Consider the following 12,203-nt stretch of genomic DNA (forward strand, 5'->3'; position numbering starts at 1 on the left):
CGGAAAAAGGAGATAGAGAGAGAGAGCGAGTAAGAAAAACAGAACAGATCAATGTTATCCATACACCGTGTATCACTAGCAAACAAATTGTGTCACTAAGGAGTGGAATTGAAAAGAAAAATGGAGCTGATTGTGTAAAAAGGATTGGATGATTAGGTATAAGGATGAAGGTCCCGGATACTTGTGAAACATAACCACAAAACAAAATAAATAACAAAAAAAAGCATGAGCTCATAACTAAAGTAGGAAAAAGGAACAAAAAAAACCAACTGTAACAACTTTTTTTTAAAAAGTATAAAAAACCGGTACACTTGCCTAGGGGACTTTAACTATCCGTGTAATGTAAACTCTAAGCAACAACAGCCGGAAAAAGATGAAACAAAACAAAGAACAACAGTGTATTATCACATAAGAAAGAAAGCTGGAAGATGAAAGGAAGGAAGGAAGAAACACGTGATGCCTAGAGTTGGTTGGCAAAATGGAGAAAAGGAAAACCTATTGGTTTGCTTGTATCAAAACGAACAAGGAAAACAAGGGAATCAAGGGAAACAAGACATGTAGAACAAGGATGATGTAAAACGGGGAATGAAAAAGGGAGCAGAGTAAATGGTTGTGTATATGTACGTATGTATGAGAAAGGAATTGGGGAAAGCTATGGGTGTTCGAACAACGGGGTAAAGTTTACAATATCTATGGATAATGCTTGTATCACACAGACGGATCAATCCATGTGACATCCATCTGTATGTATGCGTGTGTGGTTGTGTTTATGTATGTGCGCGTTTTGGTTTTCCTTCTTCATCAAGACAATCGGCATGAACCTCACAAGTGTAAGTTATTCGTAGTTTAGTGTTCCGTTTGAGCGGGAAATAATCGTGATGCTAGAAGACTGGTGTCGCGTGTCGCTGGGTAGCGTGTTTGCTGGTTTTAAATATGAAGTAGCCGAAGAAATCATCTTCCGTCGAACGCGTGGAATGATTTCCAAAGCTCTATTTAAACACCATCTGCAAAAGTCTCAAGCGTACGTTTGAAGCATGAAGGGAAAGAAGCATATTCTCTCGCTGCAGCGTTCCGGAGTTGCAGAGAGAATACCTTTCTTTTCTTCCAGCAAAAGTTGCTTGTTGCTGTGTTTGTTTTTCTTTCGAGTCAGGATCCTAACTGTGATGGGGGAACACTAGCTGCGTTGTTTCTGTTGTGTGTGTGTTTTTGGCTAACTCATACAGTAGCTGTGTATCGAAAACTAGAAGGTATCGAAACGTCTAATACATACCTTGCTGCCACGCTCATTAAAGATAATCTCTACGTCTAGTATGGAACCGAATTGCTGGCGAGAGGAACGATAAGAGCAGAAACGAAACGTTTTAACAGTGTATCGCTGGAAAAGTCGAAGGGAAAACCTACCCCGAACATAGTTCGTAGATCCGGATCACGAAAGCGAAAAGGTATGTTGGACACGTGTAGCCGCTTTGGTTGGGATTTCGAATCAGTCAGCGCTGCGACGACTGCTGCTACGCTTTGGGACTGCTGTTGCTGACTGCTGACCACCACCTGCTGCTGCTGCTGCTGCTGCTGTTGCTGCTGGTGTTGGTTCGTTTGTTGGCCATTGAGTTGCTGTTGCTGCTGTTGCAGTTGAGCTTGTATCGTTTGCTGGTGATGCTGCTGCGCGAGCGCTACCGCCGACGCGGACGAGGTCATGGTGGGAGGAATGGCCGAAACGACGGTCGTGGTGCCGGCCCCGATCGGTCCGGCGGCCGTCACAACCATACTGCTGACGATGCTGTTGCTACTGCTCCCGTTCACGGTGCCGGCGCTATTGCTCGTGTTGATGGCGTTGTTGGGGCTGGTGTTGCTGCTTATTGAATTGACTGCTGCGGCGATGGCCGCCGACACGGCCGCATTCGTTTGGTTGTTGACGCCGCTGTTATTGTTGCTGACGCTGCTCAGAACCGACGTGGCGGCATCTGCGGTGTTGGCACTTGATACGTTGTTGGGTGTTTCCTGCTCGGTTTGCTGCAGTAAATCGGACTGCAAGGATAAGAAAAAAGAGAAGCAATTAACTGATTGTATTTATTACGAAATGTGGGGTTTCGAAAGTTGTGTCGATAGAATATTTTCAAAAGAAAAGAGTTCCTTGTACGAGAACCTTAAAATATCCAATAATATCAGAACTAAAAATGATGCTTGGGTTGGAAGAGATCAAATTAAATTAAAATAGTTTTTATCTATCTCCAATCACTCGTCCAAACGTTTCCCATCATCACAGAAAAGGATAACTTTATAAAGAAAGCACAAAAGCTGGAAGAATTCCGTAGCTTACAGGTAGCGAACACAGTCAAAGAAGTGTCATATTTTCGTGTCCTTTTGCGATTGGACAAAAGATATGTGCTTGTGTAAGGGGGGAAAGCAACACAACAAAACTTTGTGCAGGTAGAAGGATATGACACCTATTGCTAAATTACAGGACCTGGTCTCCAATAATCCAATAAGAGACAGGTCGCTACGGAAACAAAACATCTCCCGGTCACCTGGTTAGTTACGATATTCGATACTGATTGAATTATTTCTGCAAACGGAAGGAACATAAAAGGACGAATGATTGTCACAGAGTCATGTTTTGAAAAAGAAACAGAAATAACACCAAAACATGATATTCGAAACGTGGAGTCGAGAGATCTTATTTTTAGAATCAATATTCTGGGAAATGAAGCCACGAATTCTGTTACCATCAACGATCCAGCAAAAAGCTCCTACTGTTTCTGTATGAATCCTTTAGAAGAATTTGATGATCGCAGCACTTCCCTGGGACCATTTTTATTCACCAACTCCAGCATTACTTGCACATTGTTTAAATGTGGCACCTTAAGGCAATAAGCCTAAGTGACGTGAAATACCGAGTGAAGCCCACACAGCGCATCCAGCAGCTATTCCCTTTATCTTGCCTCAGAAATGTATTCAACGAATTTGCACCTCACCTCAGCGGAAGGCTAGAAACTTTCGCAATCCCGTAACAAATTGCAATTTTGCGTCAACCTTTGGCGGAGAGGGTACACTTTCTACGCTGGAAACTTTATCCCATTGCTTCGAATGATCAGGATGAGGTGGGGGAAGCATAATGCTGAAACGCCATTTAGCTTTAATGCCTTTCCTTTTGCTGTTAGGCTAAGGTAGAGAACAACTTTTCCGAAGATCATACGGTGTATACTCGCTGTAAAAGCTTTGAGTAAGTGTTAATAATAATATTTGCAACTCATAGTATTATAAGATGAACTATTAATATTACGCCTTTTGCGGAGCAAGATTCTGTAGCATTTGTTAATAGAATCGGAACAAACAATTCACGACCATCGCAGGGACTAACTTTTCCTCTGTAGGCGTGCTACACACTAAGTGCGATTCGATGCAAACATCCCATGCAGAATAGTGTTAGCAGAATAAACAAACGATGCTATTTTGCATTCCGTATCAGTAATACTACCCGCTGCATACGGTGCTCGATGCTGGGAAATGTAAGGAAATGCATCGTGGAAAAGCACACAAGAGCTTCCCAGGGAAAGAGCCTGCGAAGGCGAGTGTAATCTTTTGCATGGGTAGCGTGCGATTTGCTAAAGACAGGGGCGAATTGAAATAAGACGATTTTGCCCAACCGACGAACGGAACCGGCCAGCTCTAAAAGCTTAGGGAAATATAAATGCAACTTTATACTTTTCCGAACAACTGGACCGTGTTTTATCTTGGTTGGGGTTTTTTTTTTGTTCGCCTTTCGCTCCCACTTCCTTACCCAAGATAAGAAAAGCGAAACCCTTGCAGAAAGGGAAAGACTTTTTCGTCGAAAGAAGCATCGTAACGCTCGCTACCCGGGGTTTTGCAAATTCACAGTTCCGCCAGCTTGGCACCGGCCGATGGTGGTGGTACGTGGATCGACAATCTAAACTCGCTGTTACTACTATGAGTTATGGTTTAAGTTTTCCGTTCCCCGGTCTTCCCAGGCAGGTTGGTTACCTTTATATCAATGCTGTTGCATTTTTCATACGGCACGCAGCTGAAAGATGCATCATCTTTTCTTTACCCTGTTCGGGGGAAAGAAAAAACTATCGCCTAAACCTGAACCGAACCGATGCAAGGAAGCGCAAAATAGAGCGAATGGGGGGAAAAAACTCCTGGAAATCCTGATATTTTAGACGATCGAATCCGGTGCCAAAGTGGTTCACAGGTTGCTGAAACGGTTGAGACATTTCCAATCTAAAAGTAGTTATTATTCTTCTCAGCCAGGATGTTACCGCTTGTCAAGATAAAAGCGAAATATGAATGTAAAAATACTGCACGAAGAAATGAGGTTAGGGAAATATAGCTTACGGAAAACGTTTGAAAGGAAATAAAATTATGATAAATGCGCTTAACGCTCTAATGGACTCCTTTCAATAGGGCAACATTTTTTTCTATTTGGTTGTGGAATACATGCGGCATGTGATTTGATCAAGTGAATAGAGAGAGCTTTTCAATCAGTTCAACAAATGTCCACATGTTCAACACAATAAATGATTTCAATAATACACACAGCATGTGGCCTTATAGTGATCCGAACTTATGATCTGAGAAATATTGTAGGAAAATCTGTACTTCCTCTGAAGAAAGGCAAATAAATTCTCTGTCTTAAGCATCTTGTTCCTAGGACTAGGATCTTCTTCTTATGTGGCTCTACAACCTCAAGAAGCCTTGACCTGCCATTTCTAGCTTTCCATGACTTAATTTTACCTATAACTCGATAGTTACTCCTACGTATTGAGAGGCGGTCTAGATGGGATTTGAACTCCGGTTCAGCCTGTGAAGAGCGGCATCACTATCACCTCTGCCAACGAACCACCCCTTGACCCTAGACTACATGATATACTGTCAGTACGAAAGTGGATATTTGATATACATAATAACATCAGCCCATGAATGAATCTACTGCACTATCGTCTGCTACAATCTCATTAACTTTCTTTGTCTCTTGTTTTGTCTCGCGTCTCCCTTAACTTCGCTGTCCCCTTGAACGTGGACAATGATATTACCAGTGTATTTGGCAAACCACCACTACCGGCACAAAGAACACACAAGCACACGTACCATATTGTTGCGAAATGAATTAATTTGCCATTTTGCTTGTAATAGGATTAATTTGAGATCTCAATCCATTTCATAATATTCTCTCTTTCACACACAGACTCGTACAAACACACACACACAGACTCGTACAAAAACAATTCGTGAGCCAGTAATGGCAACCGCCTCGTACGTACGCACCACTCGACCGAATTCGCTTAAGTGTAATTTAGCAATGTTTGATATTGCCCCCTGCCACCATTTGCCTACCCCGCCAGCTTTAGATAATGGAACCGTCCACCGAACAAGCACACTAACAAGCGACAAACCAACTATTACTACCACTACTGGCACTTATACTTATCACCAGAGCATCAGAGGGAAATGCCTTCCGCTTCATAATTAATCAATCAGCCGAAAGAGAGCCATAATCAAATTTATGTAATGTTTATTTAGGATCCTTTAGCCGTGCCGTATGGCCACAGCTTCTCTCAGTGCCCTGAGCCGTATATTGCCACAAACAGTCGTATTTATTACAGGCCACACTTTCGGAAGAAGCCTTCCCGAGTGTGATGACTGTCTGTTTAAAGGACTTCCGACCACAGAGAAGATGGTGTGTGTGTGTACACAATTATTAGATGGGGTGTGAAGGCGTGTGTACTGACAGACGATGAAGCGGCTGCGCGCTCCTTTAGCACTCACGGGCAAACAGCAACTTCCGCAAGAGAAGTCATAACAATTTCCATTCATGGCACTCGCACTTGATGGCCACTTAGCCCCACGGGACTGTGGTAGTTGTGTGCCGAGATGATACAACAAGATATTCCACTTTCCCGGGGATATTCAAAGAAAATTTACGATACGCACAACCGGAAGGAGTGTAAGCGTTGGAAAAAAGAAAAATGGCGTGCGGAAATTTTCTTCTTTGGCGGCGGTTTATCTATTAATATCTATTAAAAATTATGTGCCAAAGGGAATGGATTTTTTCCTCTCTCTAGTCTTATTTATTGAAAGTGACTGAGTAGTTTATCTTATGAATTAGGAAAGTCAGGGTAAGTGTTTGGAATAACGAATAAAAATAAATTATTTGCGGTTAGAGATACTGCCCGAGAGCACAGGAAAGAGATCTCTAGGAAAATGTTTCCTTTCTGTGAATTTCCGAAGTATTTTCAACTGCTGGCTACTGGAAACATAACATTTCGATTCAACGAAAATGGTTTCCCGTTTCACGAAGGTAAGAAAATAGACTCACTCACCCATACAATGTATTCATCATTGTGCACGAAGGAAGGAAAAGCACACTGAGGAGTGCGATGGTGTCTCTGATGATGATGATGATGGAGCGCTGGTCACCGCAGAAATCGGTACAAAAATGGGAACGAGACGAGATGGAATGCTAACCTCACTTTACATCCATCTCTCTAAGCTCATCGACTACCACCACTACCACCACCACCACCAGCACACAGAGCTCATTATTTCGAGGACTATAAGGCGGCTGCTTTTGCCTGCTCATGCCTTCCCGATTCTTCAACCACCAAACGGGATCCTTATTCTCATCCTGTGTGCGACCACATTTTATGTAGCTTCTATCTTTCCTTCCCTATCTACAAGGTGGGGCCATACAGTAACAATAGCCGCAGCCGAATGTGGAGCACACCGGAAGCAGGTTGCCGGAAGAAAATGGAGAGAGAAAAAAAATCACTACACCCATCTCGCTAAATGGCGACCGATGCTGCGAACCGTACGAAACGTCAACAGGGTCCTGCCTGCCCTACCGCTTCGGTGAAGTGTGCCGAGAATAAATGAAGGACAACCATCTATCTCGGTAAGTGTCTGTGTGTGTGTGTTTGGGAGGGATGCCGGCGGAAGTGAACATTAAATTGCTTTCTCAACCACTAATGCGTGCATAACGGTTTCGCAAATGGCGCAGGTAGAGAAAAGACTATTAGCATCACAATCAAAACCAAGTTCCGGGTGACTTTTTTGTTGTTGTTCGCGCAGTAATTGTGTCAGATGCGAGATACGCTGCGATGTTTTGTTCCGGGACGGGTCCTTTCATAAAGGGAGGATTGAAGATGGGGAAATAAATAGTTTCGAAAAGAGGTTTAGAAAATTTTAATACATTGTTCGAAAAGTCAAGAAAGGTTTTTATTAAGCGATTGAATACTGGATACTAAAATTGTCTAGCCTTAAATGTCCCAGGCAGCCTTCTTCACGTTCATCGATCGATTCCAGCAATCCGATAACACGGTGGTGGTCAATCAGCAGGGTAGGCGATTTTCTCCGTAGGGTATTTTTGTCTGGGGACACCAACCCAAAACTGCGCGCCACAGCAAAATCACACAACAATTGATAGTGCTAATTCCAATAAAGGACGACGCTGGGAGGATGTCAGCATTGGGAATCCAGAGATGTGAAAGCCGCTTGAGATAGGTCCGTACACGGATACAGGGAGCCTCAACAAAAGAGTGTAGGGCACGGCGATTTGGTCGATGGTTTTTTTTTGTTTAGTTTAGTGCCGAACCATTGTACTGAGGTGCTCAAAACTGATGACAGTGATAAAATGAATCACATCGTAAGAATTGGTGATTGGCTCGATTACTTAAGGATATTATGGACATCAACCAGATTAGTTTAAGTGGAGTGTAACTCAAAAACTAAACATTTGAAGTCGGCGGTGGGATCCAAATTAAGCATCAAAATACTACAATAATAGGAGTATTCCTGAATCATTTCTGAGAAAATATCAAATAGCAATGCTGTTTCGTCCTTAATAGTCTTCTCGTACGATAAACGATCCTCGCGTGCCCTCATGATGTTTCAAATCGCAGGAAACGAAACAGTGCTCATTAAAAATGACCTCGCCGTAAACGTAGTTCCCCACACCCCTCGTCCGACTTGCAACTTCGTGTGCAGTTTCGAAACGACTTTCTTGTAACCAGGCTCCATCATGGGCAGGCATCCCACAACCACGGATAAGGAAACGAGCAGAAAAGGGGGTACTCATTCAGTCGGCTGTCCTCTTTGTCATTTTTCAACAAATACGCCTAAGGGTCGAGAAGCCGGGCAACACTGGCGGGCCCCACGGTTTTCTCGTGCTTCGTGGCCTATTGTACTTCGATTGAGTTCTGCTTTGTGTGCAACTCTTCGCTCTAACCCACTTTACGATAGTAGTCAGGAATTTCAACCATTTTGCTTGCTTCACATCAGTGCAGTGTTGGGTCACGTGGGGACAGCAGAATAGGCAGCAGAAAAAAATCGCACCCGTAGGGTGCTATTAAATTAAAATTAGATACAATACAAAGATCCTGGAGGATATAGGCACTCGCTGGAATGGTATGGTGCATTTTGCTCGATGCACGATGTATATGGGATTGAGGCCGTAATTCTGGGGCGCATTCTTTGAAATAATTATGGACGATGTTGGGGTTCGCAGCCTCACTAATGAGATAGTTACAGCTCAATGCAGGGATGAAAATGCCTGTATGCGTTAGGATCCCTTTAGGAATCGTATCCAAAAAGGGGCAACAATTAATTCCTAAAGTTAAGCAGTTTTAAGTGAAGAGAGTAGTTTAGTAAAATCGCTCAAAACAACATGCACCAAAGCGAAGCGAAGTTTGCACTCAATTTACAGCTTTGTCATCATTAAACCCTGGTATCCGGGTTTCAACTGGCACAGCACAAAACAACAACCGGCATTGTAACGACCAGCCCGGGCGTTGTTCGTCCGGTACAGCGAATCCCACCCAGGGGAAATAATGGTACCCCATTTCGTTGGCCAGCTCATTCATCTACTTTTGCTTCAACCGATCACGTTTCATCCGCTTCGATAAACGCTGGTTCATGTGCCGATGTGCCGAAGTGAAGTGTTGTGTGCCGGACCGTCACAATGGAGACGCCTGGTCATTAATAATTGTACTGTTATTGTATGCTGTTACATCGAGTTTCGTTTTTCTCCTGTCCGGCTGGAGCTGTTGACGAGTGCAAGAAGACATGCCCGGTACTGGCAGGAGCTGCACAGATCGTTAATAACATTGGAGCCATTGCCGAGTGGCTGGACGAACGGTACGCGGTTCGTATCCCGCTCTTTTGTTCACCGTTGGGTTATTAGAGATGAAAAACGATCAGCATCAGCAGCAGCAGCCACATACCTCTTCCGGTAACGGACAGTGCTCGGAAGTGGTTAACCCACAGCAATCTGGAATGGAAGACTGTTTCTTCTGTCGCTTCCGTGTCCCAGATGCTTCTAATTGGAAAACGGAAGCGCTAACTTTCAATCATACTGGCCTCAATTTTTCCCACGGCTCGTTACTGTGTTTTCCGGCCAGGATCGACAGCTTCATTTCGTTAAGTAAGGGAGCGCTTACGTTGATTGGACCAATTTTTTTTCTCTCGAATGTTTTCTCAGAAGACGTTCCCTCATAGTCTAGCTGCTATAAAGGTAAAAGTAAGGTTCGATATCCTCCTAACCTATATCTGCTACTCATCAAAGACAACATCAAGAGGGATACACTCCTAATAGTCTAATAGGCACTTTAATTTGACATCGAAAGCATGTAATGAAAGGGAAGTGAAGGACTCCAGTGCGCCGGAAGAACATGACACAATCATTCACCATAATTACCAGTGACAAGGCGCCTCCATCCAACGACGTCAAAAACGCGTCGGACAGCATCGTGAACGCAATTTCCACTCGACGTCTCGAATGCTGACACGCTAGATTCCAGCCAAAGGGAACGGAACATCTCTTGAAGGCACAACATCAAGCAGCACTTTGACTTTTGCCACCGAACGGTCAAAAATCAATCATCAAGATCCATCATGTCGGCGGGCTGTTGCGAGCGCGCGCGCGCCTTCCACGCTCATTGGCTCGTTATATTTCGTTCTCATCGGCTCGTTCAAATCTACCAAGCGCTTTGGCTAATTGGCCAAGTGATAGATTTTCACGCTAAAGTGCGTACCTACCCCCAACCCACGGACGGGGGACGGCGATGGAAAATCGTCGCAATCATGCCGGCGTTCGTTAGTTGGAGCAAAAACTTGTAGTAAATAAATTCAATCCCTCGCGGCCCCGCGAACATGATGGCGAATAAATTAGCGAAATGTAAAAGTATCACTGGCCGGGTCTGGGCCGGCTCCAGGATGTGAAACCTCAACGTTCCCACGGGAAGCGATTCGGTGCAATAACACACAACCACAGTGCCGAAAAAAGATTTTGGCTTTGGCCGGGTGCCAGCACTGAAATGGTGTTTTCCCGGTTTGCATTCCAAAGCAAAGTCTCCGGCAGGCAGGCGCCAGCAGAGATTTACTTATTACCCGCGGAGAACCGTCTGATTGAAATTTGGCAAAGCAAGTTTTGCATGGCGAACATATTTTTAACACCGTAAAGGGCGAATGATGTCACCAGTCGCGGGGCACACACAGAGCTGGATGTGAGCAATGGAATTTTTTATGGTCTTTGAAGAGTAAAAACAAACATTTTTAGCTAAAATCGAGACTCAATAAACAAGAGAAGGCGTCAATTAAACCACACAAAATGTTGGTAAAATCACACGTAATCCGATACGACAAAAAACCAGGGAAAACCTGCGTGTGTTTGCTTAGAGCAATCATGAGACCGGTATTTTTTCCACTGCGAGAAAACCCTGAAGGTCCTGACATGGGTTTGGCATATTGTGCGGAAAAGGAAATTCCCATTCGACAGACCCCACCGGTAAAGATGTATTCCCCGGTGTGGATGAACCAATTTCATCCTCACAATCTTCCACCACCCCAGAAGCCCACCGCTCACCGATCCGTGATTGAGTTCTTTGCATTATTTCAAGCAAAAGGCCCAGGCTGAGCTGGAACCAATCGGTGCGCGTGTGGACGAAGCAGAAAAGGGATGTTTAATTTTCCGGTAGGTGAAAGTCCATAAAGAGCTCTTTCCAGCTGAGCTATCTTGGCAACCCCTCATCGAGAGTTCCCATTCTTCCCGCAAAAGGCAACTGCTGGTTAATGCTGTGACTATTGATTATCCTCCTTAGACGAACGCTGGACGAAGGAAAGGATCTTTACGGTGGCGCGTTTGGGCATCCTTAGCAGAGAGAACCCTGCCGAGCAATAGACAGCATGATTTGGAGCAGATTTTGTTTCCCATCAAACAGGATGGAGCCGGTAGTTTGACGATAGAAGGGATGCCTTAGCGCTAGATGGTGAAGATGCAGATGTAGGCAATAGTGGCCCTTGTTGTTGGGGCGTTGCTAACGGTGGATCATTACGTTTGAGTGTTGCGACAGATTTAGCCCATCTGTTTCATGTTCTGGGCGTGTAGTTGTGTACGAATACATCGAACAGGATAGTACAATACGGTTACGGGAGTTCTATTTGTCAGACGAAAATAGAACGTAGGGAAAATGACTTCATTAAAGAAATAGAAATAATTGATTGAGCCATCCAGTCCGTCTTCCATGACTTTTGTATCATAACTAGATTGTTAGATTAGCATATTAGCAGTTGGTTTCTTCCCACAAATATGCTGTTACATATGCGATGAATGGAATGACCGTACAACAAAAACTTCCACATAAATTAGCATACTTGCTCTAATCGAACGTAGAACCGTACCAGCCGGTATTTGTATTCCACCTGCTTTTCTTTTTCTCTCGTGGCGGTTCGACACAAACTGTGTGGAAAACACACGGTTCGCTTCACTTGGACAATGACCTCATTCCGGCAACCACTATTTGTTTTGGTTGATGAATGTTCGTTCATTAGCCGGGCCAAGACACGTTCCATACGGAGCAGAAAAGTTCTATCTTTGATAGAATGTTTGTTACCACTTTTGTTTTGTTTGCTTGTACGGCAACTACACAAAGCATTGCGGGCCTTGTTTTCCCATTCCCCATGGCCCGCTCCAGCTCTCGTGTTTCCCGTGTTTTTAGGAGATTGGTTGTGTTGGACGACACAAAAAGTGGTTCGTTGCTTTTGTTAAGAGATGAGAGCATACACGATTTTCATTTTATACGTGACAGGTTTGTTTTTTTCAAGGGTTTTGAGTTTTCAGTTTTTCCTCATAAACATCATTGTTAGGTGACAAACAAAAAGCAAGCGAGACATTGAGTCTACAATTTTGTACA

General features: G+C 44.0%; 1 protein-coding gene across 22 annotated transcripts in view; it reads right to left on the reverse strand.

Moving 5' to 3' along the window:
* The window catches only part of LOC118510461 (AF4/FMR2 family member lilli), a 197,286-nt gene that overhangs the window by 40,226 nt on the left and 144,857 nt on the right, over positions 1-12,203 (reverse strand). For all 22 annotated transcript variants that reach the window (XM_036052303.1, XM_036052311.1, XM_036052302.1 and 19 more), the window contains 2 exons: positions 1,402-2,025; positions 1,271-1,324 (listed from right to left, as the gene is read on the reverse strand). In XM_036052303.1, the coding sequence (XP_035908196.1) occupies positions 1,271-1,324; positions 1,402-2,025 (678 nt within the window). The remainder of the gene's footprint in view (positions 1-1,270; positions 1,325-1,401; positions 2,026-12,203) is intronic.

The sequence above is a fragment of the Anopheles stephensi genome, chromosome 3 (genome assembly GCF_013141755.1).
Source record: "Anopheles stephensi strain Indian chromosome 3, UCI_ANSTEP_V1.0, whole genome shotgun sequence".
Classification (NCBI taxonomy): Eukaryota; Metazoa; Arthropoda; class Insecta; order Diptera; family Culicidae; genus Anopheles; species Anopheles stephensi.